Source organism: Hippocampus zosterae, chromosome 16 (genome assembly GCF_025434085.1).
Source record: "Hippocampus zosterae strain Florida chromosome 16, ASM2543408v3, whole genome shotgun sequence".
Taxonomy (NCBI): Eukaryota; Metazoa; Chordata; class Actinopteri; order Syngnathiformes; family Syngnathidae; genus Hippocampus; species Hippocampus zosterae.
Window position 1 is genome coordinate 17,124,531 of NC_067466.1, and position 17,247 is coordinate 17,141,777.

The window sequence follows — 17,247 nt, forward strand, 5'->3', positions numbered from 1 at the left end:
CATCTGCCGTCCAAACCGCAACGGTGCAACGCTGTATTTGTGATAATAATAATAATAATACATTTTATTTTGACAAAACTGTCGGTAGAAACGTGGCTTTGCTTCGTGAGCAAACATCAGACACACTGGGAATGAGTAGTCAAGTTCAGATCTTTTGTAAAGCACTTTTATTGCTAAAGAGTTAGCATCCCATACTAACCAGGCTGTTGCACAGCTTCCAGCGGACAAAAAAACAAAACAAAACACTTTCACTACACTCCAAACACAAAAGGAAATAACCGTTAACATCATGTTGTGCTTTAAGATCCATCCAACAACTATAAGCACCCACATCCATGCACCTCCTCCCTTCATGCTACAGTAGCGAGCGTCTGACAGCAAAGCAAAGCTCCCCGTTTCTCTAAACCGTCTCAGAAATATATATATTTAAATATGTACAGTGACAAATTCACCTTTGCTGTATGGGGAAACATCAATAAACTACTGCAAAAGCTAGTCAATGTTTGCCCATAATTGGCCAATGCAAAAAAAAAAAGAAAAAAGGGGGGCGGGGCGCATAGAATTGTTGTATTAGTATCAAAATAAAAGATGGGGGTGCATTCCCACGTTCGAGCCATCCTACAGAATCAATGGAGTGGACAGGACGGGTGATTTCCACGTTGTTGTTTCCTCATTCCTGTTGGGACACAAAGCCGCGTGTGGGTCAAATTGCCTGCTGTAGCACTTTTTGGCCACCAAGTGGCGCCATTTCGTTTGAAAATTGCTATCTCGCTGGTTCACGTTTGGCAGGTTGATCTGGAAAGTATCCCCAAGGGAGATACTTTCCCCAAGGGAGATACTTTCCAGACCCACGCGCGAAAAGCGAAACATGGCACCACCGAGAGACCATAAATCAACTTTTTAGACATTTTAAACAAATAACTGTAATGTGATGAGGTCCCAAACGCCTCGCCGCATTCCGTTACAAACCTGTTGATAAACATCTCCGGTTCGTTCAATGACGACGGTCTTGTCTTCACCGATGGGCGAGCTTGTGGTCCCCTGGTAGTCGTCACCCAGCAGGCCGAGGATCGGGTACTGGGTCCTGTATCTACAGTGACATAAACGGAATCACGTGGTCGGATTTTTGGGACGAGTGGTTGTTTTTTTTTTTTTTTTTTCTTTCCCAAATATCGTGCAGCGTACCTTTTGGTGATGATAGTCTTAGTTGTCCTGGAGTTGTCGTTTTTGCTTCTGTCCATCATCAGCTTCCGGATCTCCTGCGGGCAATTCCAAAAGCCGGCGTTTGGGAGCCAGTATACTGACAACTTGGCATCTCGAATCAGGATTTTTTTTTTTCCTCTGCTTGACCACATTCACAAAATTTCATTGAACACAATGACGAATAATTGTGAACAAAGACTTTTTTATTGCTAATGGAGAGGATACGTTTGCCATTGTGTCAAACTGCCGCAGTATAGCACCAGTTACTGCCGACGGACACTTGCTTGATTTTCTACAGCCTCCTCGAATAACATTCTACCTTCAAATATGTCCAGTTTGGGACCGATACCGATACCGATATCGGTACCGATACGATACCTAATCGTCGATCCCTTAATGCTACATGAGCGCGTGTGTCGTCACAGACCTCCTCCTGCCTGGTGATGGTGGTCTGCCGCTGCTCCAGCATGGCGAGGAGCTCCGAGATCTTCAGCTGGAGGCTCTTCTCCGATGCGGACGACGTCCTATCGGTGGTGATCTCCGTCTGGAGCCTCGTAATCTGAGTCTGGAAGGTGGGGAGAAGCGCAAAAAAAACAGGGTGAGCTTTCCCTCTAGCAGTATCGCCAAAACCGGTATCGATCCTGCGGAGGGTGAACCGTTCACGCAATTGGAATAGCCCGCCTATGGCATTTATATTTTGGCTCTGAGATGTACAACATATTCACCCGCAGCCGCAGGATCTCTTGCTCCTTCTCCTGTTTCATGATGCTGAGCTGCTCGTTGAATTGCCGCGATAGCTCCTCGGTCTTGATGTGCAGCGTGCTGCTGTTCGATTGGCCTAATTGCTGCGAGGTGGAAACACAAGGATGGAACGACGTCAGAGAGAATTTCAGGCTCGAGTGAGAAGAAGGCCGGAGCGAGGGTGGGCCGTCCACCTTCTGTCGGAGAATCTCGTTCTCCTTCTCCAGAGCCCTGATGCGTCCTTCCAACTCCCGCATGCGGAAGTCGCGGCTCGAGTCGACGTTGCGGGCGCTCATCAGCTGGCTCTCCAAGGCACGCTGGGTGGAGGTGGTCTCCTTCAGAGACACCTGGGCGGCGCACACGATGGGGAGTTTACATACTCTTCGATTTCACGTCCTTTCATCGAGTAATCGATAGCAAAAAAAATTTTTTTTTTAATGCCCGAGCGTTTCGGCTTTCCGGGGGGGCTTGTTCTTACCTGAAGCTGCCTGTTGTTTTCGCGCACCTCTTCCAAGAGGCTGTCGTACTGGCGAGCCTGATCCACTTTGAAGGCCAGATCTCGTTCCAGCGCCTCCTTCTCGCTCTCCAGACGCTGGAAAAAAGGCGCACATTCCCGGGGGGGGGGGGCAATTTGCCGGCGGCGTGCCTAATGGAAAAAAAACGAGCGAGGACTGAAGTGTGTTTGCCGGTCTTACCCGCAGGTCCTCGGACATGTGGAGGAGTTCCTCTCTCAGGCTGCTGAAGGTGGACAGCAGCAGACGCATGCTCTTATCCGCAGTCAGGCGAGTCTACACGCACGCGCACATTTACAAAGTTGTTGAGAAGTTGCTCGGCGCTGAATCTCAGCGCGTGATTCTTGCTAACCCACCTGCAACAGGTAACGAATTTGCTGTTTGGTCAGTTCAGTGGCTCCTTTGGGGAGCATGGCCTCAACATCTTGCACCTAAGCGCACACGTTATTATTGATACCGTGAATGTGTTCGATCTAGGGGAAATTTTTTTTTTTTTTTAATGAATGGGGCTAACGCTAACGCACCTGGTCAACACCGAGATCCACTGTCCTGTCACACAAAATGGAGCAAGCAAACCAAAAAGTACTTGTGTTATAATGTCCAGTAGGATGAGCATTTCAGCACGTTTCCATTCGTGCCGTCGCGAAGTGCACGCCACTTACTGTCCTCGAATCTTGGACACGTGCTCGGAGATGCAGGAGTGGATGTCGCAGTTCTTCCTGTAGACGTCAGCTAGCAAGGCAGCGAAGTAGCGCGTGTCCATCTTGGTGGCTTCGCTCAGGTCGGTCTTCACCTCCGTCCGGGAGATCTTCTCGATGGCCGGCGGCGGCGGCGGCTTTTGCTGTATTACGTTGACGATCTCCACCTCCTCCACTTCCACCGCTTCCTCATCCTCCTCCTGGAAGTAGCACAGCGCTCATGTCTTAAGATGCTAACGCTAATGGAGTCACTTGCTTAGGAGGCGCCTCCAGATCACGGTTCAGCATATGTGACCCTGCGTATATCAGGTGTCCTTTATCCGCCCCCCCCCCTTTTTAATTTTTTTTTTAGCATGGCATTCTACATCTCATCATTTGGAAAGCGTCTGGTAGGGAGGAAGAGCCCAGGTTAATTTCCAGTCACATTCAGCATAACAATCAGCGATGGAACTCCATAATAGGGCCCAACCGATTAATCAGCAGACAGATTGAATCAGTCAATTATTTTCTCTTTTATAATCTGCAAAAATCCATTTTTATACACCTTAACACAATGCAAGCCAAGACAAAAAATGTAATTCGAGCACCCTCAATAATGTAGTCGCGACAAATTCATTTTCTACACATTTCATGCGTGTTTCTGTACAGTGTGTTATGTGTGTGTATGTGGAAGTTTATGTACGTGTTTACAAGTACTGTATTGAAAGAGTGTAAGAAGGCATATTTTTTTTTTTTTAACAGTTTTACGGTCTCTACGACACAAGCCCAAACGCACCCACCACCGCGTTTTTCTTATCCGTAGCCGCTCGGTCCTACTCAATGTCGCCAAACCTGTTATCCGCAGTCATGCCATGCAAACTCTCTGTCAACATCCCCGCCGCTCGCTCTCTTTTGTGAGCCGATGCCTGACGTCATTTGCTTGGCACACTCAAATGTGATTGATATGGGAAGAAGTCGCACGTTTTTTGCATTTCTCTGCTGTTGGGACAGAAGTGAAAGAGCAGTTTGTCAGGTTCACTCCGTCTATCGTATCCCAAATCGGTATGTGTTTTATTTAGCAAAGAAAAACAAAGTGTTATTTCCTTATCTGTTTTTTTAAATCAAATACAAACAAAAACAAAAACTGAGGGAACAGAAGAAACTGGCAACGTAGTGACCCCCCAAAAAAAACCCTTCAGTGTTTACAGTTGGCTTAACAAAATCATCAATTTGTGTCTGGTGCAATTTTTCAAGCCAGCTCCAGAAATAATTTAGTTAAAGAAAGACCTTTTTAGCAATCAAATGTGACTACGAGTACTTTTCACGCTTCGATGAAAGCCTTAACGCTTCCATTACCGTAATTAAAGTGAAAACCTGTGTGTGAGATCACATGGGTGTGTCACCACATGCCGGTCATTCCTACGCAGAAAGTAAGCAAAGGCGGCCCAAAATCTGGTCGGGAACTGTCTGCTGAACCCCCCCAAAAAAATAAAAAAGCAAAACAAAACAACTTTGAATCAAGCAAAATAGCACTGCATAAAAACACAATAAAAGAGAACGTAAAGAAATTAATTACCGCTTGGTGAGGTCCTACTATAGCTGGATTAAAAAACAAAACAACCTTTCAGGACAACTCCAAATTTGTGATACGGAAAACACTCCACATTGTTTTGATAAGTGTCATTATTGTACATTTATTATTGTACATTTCAGGCCTCGTTAGGTCACACTGGTACTGAGTCGACACTGTTGATTGTCCCAGAATACAAGAAAGTGCTTAGCTGGCTTATCAATATGCAGATAAGCAGCAGACGCTAAATTCCAAAGAGGCGGCTGAGCTCATGCTTGTCACTTAGACGAGAAAAACTCGCAAGTGCGTTTCTGCAAATAGCTGCCAAGGTCGTTTATTAACCCGACTGCGCATGGGAGGAATGTCCTGAATTGTACAAACGTTATAACAAGTTATGCGAAGATAGCTAAGAGTTTAAAATGACTATCAAGGAGGAATGTAAACAAACTACTCGTTTATTTCTTACAACAGATGTGGTCACAATTTTTTTTGGAAAAAAAAGTTGAAAGCACACTCTTATTTTTTTTTCCAAGCCGCTTGATCCTCACTAGGGTCGCAGGGGGTGCTGGAGCCTATCCCAGCCGTCTTCGGGCAGTAGGCGGGGGACACCCTGAATCGGTTGCCAGCCAATCGCAGGGCACACAGAGGCGGACAACCATCCACTCGCACTCACACCTAGGGACAATTTAGAGTGTTCAATCAGCCTGCCACGCATGTTTTTGGAATGTGGGAGGAAACCGGAGCACCCGGAGAAAACCCACGCAAGCCCGGGGAGAACATGCAAACTCCACACAGGGAGGCCGCAGCTGGAATCGAACCCGGTACCTCTGCACTGTGAAGCCCACGTGCTTAACCACTTGCCTACCGGGCCGCCCTAGTAAATAGTCATTGATGGAAAAAGAAAAAAAAAAAAAGTCTGAACTTGAAGTGAATAGTCGCATTTGGACACCATTTTTGGAAGCTCTTTCTATTGCGTCCAAAAGAAAATCTTGATTTCATCCGAACACACGCAGGTTCACAAAAAGAGGCGGCGTGATAAACGCACCCTTTGTCGGTCACGGCCTCTTGGGTTACACGAGGCGCGCTAACCTACATCGCCATTGATGCATGCGCACATTTGATACGCACTCATTTAGTGTGCTGCTCTCGAATGATTACCAGAGGGCGGGGTTTCATCATCCATATCAATATTCACAGCCACATCAGTCATCAAAATGAAAAAAAAATAAATAAAATTGCATCCAAGATGTTGTACTCAAACTTCTTTCCGTACAGTACAAAAGGGACGAACTCGGCGGAAAGCGATGACGACTTGCTTATGGATGTCAACGTAAGGCTGACGGTTCACTCGCATGAGACAGCGGCACGCCCCAGGACGTCAATCTCGGGATGCTTTTGTCATCTTCGCGGAAAAAGTGCTCCCGAAGTTGGTAAGCGAGCGCCGACGCAGTAAATCACTTGAGTTGTGGCCACGCCCGTCTTATACGTGACACTGCAGGTTGACATTCCAAGGGAATGTACCCACCCACAGCAAAAACGTGTGGGAAGTGGCTCCGGACACGCCTTTGTAGCCACACACACACACACACACACACACACCCTTGCTTTGTCTGACAGACACACTTCAAGCGACTCGCCCCTGGCTCATGTGCTTTTTAAGCTGCATGTGTCTGCGCGCACACACAAACAAACTCGCACCCATCAGCTCCCGGCACCTTTTTTTTTTTCCCTGTCAGTGCCAAACCGAAGACAGTTTCCATCAAATGGAACATCATGGAACTCCTTCATTACATGTGACCATCAAGTTCAGAGAGCAAAATATTTTGGAGGCGCTCCACACAAAACAATATATACTGCATATATATATATATATTATAAACAATATCCATCCATCCATCCATCATCTACCGCTTATCCGGGGCCGGGTCGCGGGGGCAACAGCTTTAGCAGGAAAGCCCAGACTTCCCTCTCCCTAGCTACTTCGTCCAGCTCTCCCCGGGGGATCCCGAGACGTTCCCAGGCAAGCTGGGTGACATAGTCTCTCCAGCGTGTCCTGGGTCTTCCTCGGGGTCTCCTCCCGGTGGGACATGCCCGGAACACCTCACCAGGGAGGCGCTCAGGAGGCATCCGAATCAGATACCCAAGCCACCTCATCTGGCTCCTCTCGATGTGGAGGAGAAGCGGCTCGACTCGGAGCCGCGCCCGGATGACCGAGCTTCTCACCTTATCTCTAAGGGAGAGCCCGGACACCCTGCGGAGAAAACTCATTTCGGCCGCTTGTATCCGGGATCTCGTTCTTTCAGTCACGACCCATAGCTCGTGACCATAGATGAGGGTTGGGACGTAGATCGACCGGTAAATTGAGAGCTTCGCCCTTTGGCTCAGCTCCTTCTTCACCACGACAGACCGATACAACGTCCGCAATAAACAATATTTATATATATTATATATAATATTTAAAAAGATATATATATACATATATATATATATATTTTTTTTTTTTTTGGATCACGATTTTAGACCAAAAATAACTACTTGCATCTTGTTTAAATATCAGGTGAGAACCTATTAGCATTTTTTTTTTCCAAACAAGCATCCTCATCTAAATCAGTACACTTGAGTGTAAAGTCTGACCTAATGATTTTTGCCACCATGTAATGAAACTCGTCAGTTTTTGCAGAAGTACTTCCCCTTGAAATTCAACTCCTACTGCAACCTGTCGTGACAGGTTTAAGCTCCTACGCCGATGGAGAAAGTCGCGTTACCTTCAAACGAATGTTTGAATTTAATGCTGGAGCTACTCGAGGCAAAGTCAAGCAGACAAAGGCCAAAACCTTTCACCGGCAAAGGACACATAGTTGTGCCCTTGCCAGATGGACGGCTGCTTCCCAGAGATTTTCCACAGTTACGAGCGCGTGGGGAAGCTACCGCTGGTGTACTTGTGTGTGCCTTGCCTCCTCCTCCTCCTCCTCCTCTTCCTCCTCCAAACTGGGCTCGGGGGTCTTGGAGGGACTGGAAAACAGGCTGAGCCCTGAGGACGAGTTCCTGCTCAGGCTCTGAGACGAAAGGAAGAAAGAGCCGCGTTCTTAGAAAGCCGTGGCGGGCGGAGTCCTTTATCTCGCCCCGCCACCCACCCCCGGATAATGCCTCTTTGTACTCCTGTTTGAGGAACGTGCCAAATGTCGGTCTGGTTTATTGGGCTGGATCGGCCTCCCTACTAAAAGCTGTAAATGCTGACACTTTTTGTTCAATTCAACAACCACAGCCATGTTGAGTGATGGACCATCGGGTTCATAATTTAGGATTGAATAAAATCATTAATCAAATTGAAGACGGTATCTGTCCAAACGCTTTGAAAATATTGTCATATGTTCTTTGGGTGGCTCTCGTTAAACACGAGTGCTTGAGGCAAACAGCTCAAAGCAAACTGCCGTGCAACACACAGTGTTACATAACGCGTCATTGAGCACTGAGTGGCAGCGCAACAAAAACCTGAAGAATGTTACTGGCCTCAAACGCGCCGTTTTTTGTTTGTTGTTGTTCAATTTGACTCTGCTCCAAGCACGGCGGCGTTGCAACCTCACCTGGCTGGTTGGAGTCAATAATGCCACACGGTATCCGTACTATGCTACATTCGTGTTATTGGAGCAGTGACATCGCATTCTGTTGGTCTGTTAATTAAAAAAAACCAAAAAAAACAAAACAATAGAAACTTGTCTTTCCGGAAAATTCTTGTAACGACATTGCTAACAGCCGTTTTACACAAAAACCTCTCATCGTCCGTATACTTGGAGTCGCTAACGTGAGCGTAGCTCAAATGTTATGCTAATTCAAGTGAATTTGTCCTTTTAATTTTTGGAGAGGGGCTACATTTTTGTCCCCGAAATGTTGCTTTGCTTTGAAATCCCGTCGAGTTAATTAGTCCAAGGTCCACTTTGCAACATTTATTGCCTTTTCCTTGGCCACATGCTATTTAGGTTCACATTTAGCAGCTGCGCAGGTGATGCTCTGGTTAGATTTTAACATTCCAAACAGCGTCTTGAGAATGTCAAGTGGCAAGTCAAATGACACTAAAAATGTATGAATTAAAAATCACTCCTTGCATGTTTTAATGGAAATTCAGGGTCAAAGTATCGCCATCATAAAAGCTTGAACTTGACAGTCGGCGGTGTTTTAAGTCACACTTTAACATACAACGCAAAGACAAACGCCTCACGCTAACCTATGACCACGATAATCAGACCTCGGGGGGGTTGGGAGAATGACTTTTTATCTACTTGGTCTTCAAGGGTGTGCCACCTTGGCACCTGAGTGGGCGGGGTGTGGCGCTTGCTTGCTTTTCTGACATTCCCGACTGCGGTTACTCAAACAGGAGAACAAATGAGTGGGATTGAAAATGAATGAGGAGCCTTGTGGGTGGTTATATTAAAAAAAAAATAATAATAATAAAGAATGGTAGAGTCCAAATGAAAACCAAAGCACAGGAAGTGGATGTCTTATTTTTGAAAGAGGTTAGTGAAGTCACTCTGGGAGTATTTGCAGAACCTTCAATGTATCCTGAGAGGACTGTTGGAAGATGTATCCCCCAAAATTCACCAAGTAGCACCCCCGAAAAGTTTGCCCCAACACCATTTTCACTAATTAACACAAAATCAGGACAACATGTAGCTGGATAGATGGAAAACTCTCAGGGGATGCATGCAGGAAACTGTACAGGAAAAGACGGCCATTTTGTTGTAGCAGCCATTTTGGGATGAGTTCCAGTGCTTGAAAGTTGGGGGGGAGGCGGTGGGGGGGATGAAAGTAAAAATCAATCCCCAACGACATTTTCACTTATCGTTGTGAAACTGGGTGGACACCTATTACAAAAAAAAAAAAGTCGCTAGCACCCAAACTGAACAGGAAGTCGGCCATTTTGGTTTGCCAAAATGCGCCCCAATCGGAAGCAGGTATCCTACAAAGATGTTTTTTTTTGTTTTTCTTTCATTCCCATTCCATTCCCGGGATGGGGTGAAAAAGACACACCGGTGCGAGTGACAAGCACTCATCCAACATGATGACAAACGGGTCAGCGTGTTAAAGATGCGGTCAGATGACGCCACATAGCACATGCGTACGCTGATGCATCATGCATCATGCATCCCCGCCCACAAACAAGACGCAGACGACAGCTCCAGAAGCTGTCGTTTTTTCCAGGCATGCAAAGAAGGAGCCGGAATATGATGATGCGGCCAAATACCTCAATGCAAAATGACACACAGTGCATCATGACAATTATGAAACGCGCTGCTCACAATGCACACACCCACACTCACATCATTGCTAAGTTAAGACACATCATCGCTTGCGGTTGATTTATGCAACAGCGCAACCTCTAAAGTTGGAATTTCAAAAGCCAGTTTAACTTTGGAGGTTTCGTTGTCTTTTCAAGTTTTTAAGACAAGGGCGCAGCACTAGAACAACTGTTTATCACAGTCCCCCCCCCCCCCCCCCCCCTCCATTGTGCTATGACGTTTCCGCACCCTAGCTGGACAATTTTTGGCATTCTCGCATCGTAACAACACGTTACTAGTGAGGCGAAAACATGCACTCGTTGACAAACTGTGTGCCTCTCAAACCACGCCTGACTACATTCTCCCAGGTTATATCTCAAGCTTTACTCCTCGTATTAGTAACGTGCAGATGTCAACTTGCCTCACTAGTAACTTGAAGTTGCCCAACTTGTATGCCAAAGTTGGTCTAACTAGTGTGCAGAGCTGCCATTGTAGCAATACAATAATAATAAAATTATTATTATTATAAATATTATTATTTTATTTTATTTAAAAAATTGTGCAAGGTAGCACTGTCCCCTGAAATCTACGAATAATTGATGCCCTCACTTAAAAAAAAAAAGTTGCCAATCGATCGCAAAGCACGACTTTTCAACTTACTTCAACATAGTTCCTTGGTAGCTACTCACAAGGTATGTAGAACAATGACGAGGTAAGTTTATCGGCAAAAAAACAGACTGAGCCACAACTGCGCAGTAGTTGGCAGCTGGGCGTTACTAGTCGTACTAGTTAAGTGCTAGCTATGGATTAGTAGGATCTTGTCACTAGTTACTAGCAGCACGCAGGTGTCAACCAGCACACGGTTTAGCTTCACAATTGGTAACATTTAGTCCGACCATGACGCCAAATTGTTCTTCTGGTATGGACAAAGACATTAAGCTGACTATCAAAGACTCGAAACACTTTTACTTGTTACGAGTTCAACAACTTTTTTTTTTTCCTTTGTGTTTGCGGACCCGGCGAGAGTCAGGCGGTGGACCTCACCGAATTCTGTTGGAACAGGAGCTCTGAATCCATGCTGCTGACGCTCACGCGGGGGACGCCCTGCAGGTAGACGGGCGACATCATCTGCTGCATGACCGCCGGCTGCTGCACCAGCACGTAGGACTGCTGCTGCACGGTCGGCTGCACCGGCACCAGGTAACGCAGCGTGCTGTAGTTGCCGCCGTTGACGGCGTACTGGAGCGGAGAGGCCGGGCGGACTGTCCCGGTAGTGGTCAGCACTGCGTTGCCGGTCACCGGCTCGGGGGAGACCGTGTTCATCGTCCGATAGGTGGTCGTGGTGGTCTTCTGGCTCTGGACGGACATTATTGCGGAGATACGGGCAGGAAAAAAGAAGTTGTGAACGCGTTTAAAACGAACTAGTTCCTGGGGTGTTGTTTTTTTCTCCCTTTCCCGGAGAGAAGTGAGTCGTTCGATGTTACTTCCTCCTCTGCGGGCAGCACCCGGGAGGAAAGTCCGGTTAGTGGAGTCACTCCCGGGGGTGGGGTGGAGAAGCCAGCTCCACCGGGGGGGAGGTCCTCTTGCTCAGCATGTAAATACAGTAGTTACTCTGCCTCTGGAGGTGGGCGGAACCGAGAAAAAAGTTCAAACAAATCGACATATGGCAAAGCCCTTCGAGCATTTACTGTATTCGATATCTGTGCGTGTTCAGCTACTTTGCTGTGTTTAATGTGCTTCACTTTACTAATAACGTAACACAATTTTAACTACTAATAATAATGCGCAGATGTCAACTCGTGTCCAGTTTTGCCTCACCAGTAGCATGTTTTCCAACGAACATGCCAAAATTGCCTCACTAGTTTGGAAAAATGTACACTATTGTAAAAACATAGTTACAGTAAGTGAGGATTAAGAGTGCAGTAGTGCATGGAGATACAGCTGGGTGTCGTATGGAATAAATGGCTCAAACAGCTCTTCCCATCGTTTCCGAGACATGAAGTCATAAATCGTGTTCGCTGGTCACCATGGAAACGTCCACCCCTCTGCACACGAATGTAACAGTGAGTCGTTTGTATTGCGTCGTTGTGTAACTGCTCATGCCGTATTGGATTCGAAGAAATGGGAAGTTGGGAGTTTTCCGAATTCCGACGAAGAAAAAATGCATCACAACGACCCTTTGAACTGGGAGGTCAGCGTTGCAAAGTCGGGGTTGGGGGGGGGGGGGGGGGGTAGAGTTCACCGACAGACTTCGGTAGGACAAAAAGGACCCCTTGGAGACACAAGAGCTATTCATGTTTCAGACGTAACTGTACAATTCACATAAAAAAAATATTCTGGCGTAGTTTTGATATAATAGCGGGTTCTGTAACGAATGAATACAATAGAAATTAACGTCGAAGTTAGTTTAGCAGCAAGGTGTAAGCTGGGTGGTTCCAATAAAACACACTCACAAACCCTCGCGAGACTGAGGTGACGTCATCGTTCCGTCCCGGAAATCTTTTCATACTAAATCAGCATAATGGCCGTCGACAAAATCATCCATTTATCCACATACCGCTCGCTTATCTCCGGAGCTTTTCACCGGTCACTATAGCCACACGCCCCGAAGTCTCCGTTATCGCAGCGGTAAGAAAAAATATCCGCCGTGGGAGATGTTTGGCCGCGGGTTGTGTCGCATCGGTTTGTCCTTATTAGGTGTCAAATGGTTCCGCAATCGGCGGCGCCAAACTGCGTTAAGAAATTTCACGGATGAACGAAGCCATCGTATTTTCATGCCGAGAGTGGATAAAAGCTTAATATGCGCGTGTATGTGATGGAGCCACCACTCTCCTATTAAACCGCCGTTTAGCTGGGGTAAAAAAATCAGTTGAAGTTAGAAACACCCTTCAACGGTGACACGTCGAAAATTTAAATTCCTATATATACACACACACCTTTGGCCTTTTGTACTCCTAACCTGGTTTACGTTGTGGCGAACATTGTGCTTTTTGTTGTTGGTCACGGTCTTCCAAAAATGCCGTGTTGACATTTGATACGCTTGTGCAGTTCCTCCTATGGCCTGGCTGGTTGCCCCACCCACAATGCACTGCCAGAGGACTTGTGTCCCAGCTGACCTGCTGTAACCCCAGCCTTCCCATCACTCCGGTCCACAGTACATGAACACAGCTCGATGCGATGAGCCCATCCTCCTCCATTGCAACTCTAATCACAAGTTAGTTTTGATACTCCGCACTAACTTTGTATTTGTGTGCATTCCTGCACTAAAGTGGAGTTCATTGTAATTCTCATTTTACCTCTCCTTTTCCCATAGGAACTCACTGATCTTTGCTCCTCATAGTACCGAAGCCATGTCTGGTTCAGGTGACTTACCTGGTGAGTTGGAAATAATATTCCTGGCATTGAAATGTCTGAACGATTTTGTGAAATACCAATGGTATTCCCGCTGCAGCTCTCGAAGGGCCTGGGATGGGCGGGATGAAGCTCCCCATCGGTATGACCCGCCGGGCGCTCAGCTACGATGACAATCTGGAGGCGCCCATGTCGACACCCCCACACGACATTAACATCACCAACCTGTGGAGGCGCCCCGTCGTGCCCGAGAGGAAGTTCAACCTCTTGGCTGAGGTGGTACACAAACCCTAAACCTTCCAATGCAATGGTGTTTTTTTTTTTAAATCACATAAAATTCTGCCCTTTTTTTTTCAAATTAAAAGAGGTCTCCCTCCTCATCGCACTACAACTGTATTTTCATCAATTTAACAAATCTGAACGTTCTTGGGGAAAACTCCATAACGCAACTTTGATTTCCCTTGAAAGGTGTGCCGTATTAAAATCTGTTCTTATGAGAGATGCGTTTTAAGAATTGGTCCATTTGTTGGGCCACCAGGAAGACGAAGGTGTTACGGCGTGTCAGTCTAACATGTTGGAGGGCGCCCCCTCCAGGTCCACAAGTGTGGTGAAGACCAAGGCTTCCTCTCTCATCCTCAACTCTCTCATCACCAGTAAGGCAACGATCGGCACACTTGAAAATATCTTTGTGCTTACATTTGAATGCTTCGATATGACTCAATTATTGATCCTTTCCTCACAGAGCAGACTCACGACAGCATGTACAAGTTTGAGCAGAAAGCGGGCCTCAGCGACACTGGTTACACTCCCCATAAAGGCCTCACGGCAGAGGAGACGAAATATCACCACCGCATGCCCGAATCCTTCCAGGTAACACACAAACACATCCATTTTCTTTTTTTGTAGTGTTAAGACCAAATATGTTACAGCTCTATTCTATCAGTCGTAGTTTTGTGTTTCAAGTCGCCTTATTTCTGTAGAAAATGCAGCTTCAGAGCCTGGAGGCCCGGGAGGAGCGCCAGAACTCGTCAGCCCAGTCCACGCCATCCACCACTCCGCACACCTCGCCAAAACAGCAACGCAGGTACCTCGCCACTCCCACGCCAACCATCCGGGCTAATATGTAACCGGCCCTGCTCTCACGTTTGATTTTGTTTTGTTTAGGAGCTGGTTCAATAGCACCAGTTCGGACGTCAGTGTGAGCTCCTCCAACAGCAGCGTGGATCTGGTGGGAGGCGACGGAGGAGGAGGAGGAGGGATGCTGGAGCGCTGGGGCACGTTTGGGCCACGACCGCTCGCGCACAAGTCCACCTCCGATCTGGGCGGCGATCCTTCAACGCAAGGTAAACATGGCTGTGTCAACATCAGCTTTCGAGACGCTGCGTCCATTCTAGTGGCAGGGAGAGTGGCAAGCGACGAGCAATTTTCCTGGCGCCCCCCCACCACCACCACCTCATCATCCCTCGTCCCCCCCTTGTCGACGAGTATGATTTTCCCCACTTTTTTTCCTCAACTCTCTCTCGTCCCCGTGTCAGGGCATCGACTGCTTTGTGGGTCATCCTGCAGCTGCCGTTAGACTTTGTGAGGCAGCACGTGCCTCGTCCGACAAAGTTCCAAGCCACAGTGTAAACAACCGTCTGTTTACGAATAAATCGAGCAACGCGGCTCGTGAGTCAGGAAAGCAAAACACAATGCCAACAAAAGGCTGGCTTTGAGTTAATGAGTGTAAGTGATGACCTTCAGACTGCCGCCTATTTTGGATGGCTGCATATAAAACATAAACAGAGGAGTAGGATCAGTTTCACGCAGAGAGCTGTGGGGGAGCTACATTTGACATGCTGGCAAGACATTGAAGCCTTTTACTGCCGTATGACTTTGGGTAGGTGCACTTTCGAGGATATCTTTGTTCACGTTTCCAGAGGAGGCCAGAGGCTTGTCTAGAAACTTGGTGACGCAGCATGGGGCTCGTTGCTCAACGTTCCTACCTGCTTCTCCCTGCTTTATTTTTCTTTGTTTCTTTTTAAACCCAGCAGGCTTTGCACTGCAGGCGTACCGCGGCGCCCACAAGCCCAGTGCCGCGGAGGTCATGAAGTCACAGGCGACCGGCCGCTTGGCCGACGTGCCCGACGCCCAGAGGGCAGCCGCCCCGCCCAAGATGGAGATCCCAACGGTGGACGGGCGGCGGCAGGCCGCTCGCCCGCACAAGCTCAAACCCCGCGACATGAACGTCTTGACGCCCTCCGGCTTTTAGACGACGCCGCCCGTCATGTTGCCCGATCGCCTTGCCGCTCCGACGAGGTCACGGTTTGCCTTTTCGCGGCTTTCAGTCGGCTACGTTCCATCTCAAAATGGCAGCGCCGAGGTAGAGTGGCAATCCCAATTCGCAGCATCATCAGTGATTGACTCAAACCATTTTTTTTGTAGCTTTTTAAATATTCCTCACAGCACAGAAGAGTGAACCACCGTGTCATGAAACCAAAATGCAGTCCCAACTATTCTTCAAAACGGCGAACAAAGGAGGCGTTGGTCCAGTGATGCTGTCACCTCATGGTGATTTTGAGTTGCAAGTATCTGTCAAACAGTTCGATAGTCTTTTTTTATTTTTTTTTCCAAGTGCTTGGATCATTATAATTCAATGAATTATAAATAATACGGTAAAATGAAAATACTTTTTTGTGCACAGGAAGTTCGCTTAGCTCCTCCATACCGAAATATATGCAGCGGGATCTATTTAAACCTGTGCAAATTGTCACTCGTGAAAAAGTGACTTTGGAATAATCTTGACACGATTCTTTCAGAATGATTCAAGAAGCTCATCCTGTATTTGCACTTTATACCAAGCATCATGATCTGCTTAATTAATCCGGAAGATGTTCATGAAGTATACTGAAGTAAAAAAATTGTGGTCTCAGGACAATGCCTGACCCACTCGTGAATGAAATGGTCCACATTTCTACTTTTTATTTTTTTTTCTTCCTTGCCTCTTTGTTGAGATGGTTTCATGACTAGTGTAGTCAGTACATAATAGAAGTACATTAGTTTGTTTTTCAAGTTGTCAAAAAAGAAGCAACACGGCTTAATTGCAGGTGTTATTGCAAGAGTTCTCATATGTGAAGCTTGTATTCTCTCTTTTTTTCCGTTGTAGTTGCACTTTTTTTATTGTTTTAGTTATTGCACTTTTATTTTCAGGAAGTGCAACTAAGTGGTGTCACTGTTACTTTCCCTTCCCTTGAAAAGAAAAAAAAAAATAACAGCATCCGTGAATATGACTTTTTGTTCACGCCTAAAGGTTGGCAGCGTTCGCCACGGTCCTTACTGAGGAAAAAAAAAAACAATTAACACTCCTTGGGAATTTTGAGAGAGAAAAAACGGTTTCACCAACCGATAGTGCTTGTAAAATGTACATAAAATTGTACCAAAATAAATGTTTGAAAGCAAGCGGTTCCAAAAGATAGAAATGAAATGTGTTGTACTTAATTACAGCTGAACTGTACTTATCAAATGGACTGTCCTTGATTAAAAAAAAAAAAGACGGGACGCGGTTAAGCCACTGTAACATTATGCATTATTGCAGACAATTTGTGGCCCAGAAAAAAAATGCCCTTGCAGTATATGCTGTATGACCCATGTGCCGTATGTTGCCCACCCCTCCTCGAAACGGACTGAAGTATGTCTCAAAATGTGTCCTTTTTCTTTGTTGTGGTTTCTAGTGTCTGCACATGATTCTTTTTGGCTGAATTTGAGAATAAATGTCAACATTTTCATCACCACAAAAATAAACATACTTTGTCTTTCCTGTGAAAATAAACGAGCGAGGTCGGTTTTGGTCATCGTGAAGGGAGGTGCCCTGTGTGAGTTATCAAAGCACAACTCACAAAAAATCGGCTGTCTTGTACTTTTGATCTTGGTGCCCTGATAAA

The 17,247-nt window shown here is 46.5% G+C and overlaps 2 protein-coding genes across 3 annotated transcripts; one reads left to right on the top strand and one right to left on the bottom strand.

The window, feature by feature from the left end:
• Positions 1-150: 150 nt before the first annotated feature.
• On the bottom strand, positions 151-13,043 carry LOC127588253 (protein POF1B-like). The gene is made up of 13 exons (XM_052046903.1): positions 12,936-13,043; positions 11,021-11,594; positions 3,119-3,354; positions 2,981-3,005; positions 2,813-2,887; positions 2,640-2,732; positions 2,423-2,536; positions 2,139-2,291; positions 1,929-2,048; positions 1,631-1,768; positions 1,186-1,259; positions 970-1,090; positions 151-676 (listed from the first exon to the last, which is right to left on the bottom strand). Exons 2-13 carry the CDS (start codon positions 11,342-11,344, stop codon positions 671-673), a joined length of 1,479 nt encoding a protein of 492 aa, XP_051902863.1. The 5' UTR covers positions 11,345-11,594; positions 12,936-13,043; the 3' UTR covers positions 151-670.
• Positions 12,332-17,107, top strand: LOC127588259 (putative monooxygenase p33MONOX). Of its 2 annotated transcripts, none has more exons than XM_052046910.1 (9): positions 12,332-12,604; positions 13,025-13,190; positions 13,290-13,351; positions 13,428-13,603; positions 13,866-13,980; positions 14,070-14,197; positions 14,308-14,411; positions 14,492-14,670; positions 15,358-17,107. In XM_052046910.1, the coding sequence occupies exons 2-9, from the start codon at positions 13,135-13,137 to the stop codon at positions 15,576-15,578; spliced, it is 1,041 nt and encodes a 346-aa protein (XP_051902870.1). In that variant the 5' UTR covers positions 12,332-12,604; positions 13,025-13,134; the 3' UTR covers positions 15,579-17,107. The 2 variants fall into 2 exon arrangements, with proteins under 2 accessions (XP_051902870.1, XP_051902871.1); XM_052046911.1 differs by having other exon boundaries at positions 15,361-17,107.
• The last annotated feature ends 140 nt before the right edge of the window (positions 17,108-17,247 follow it).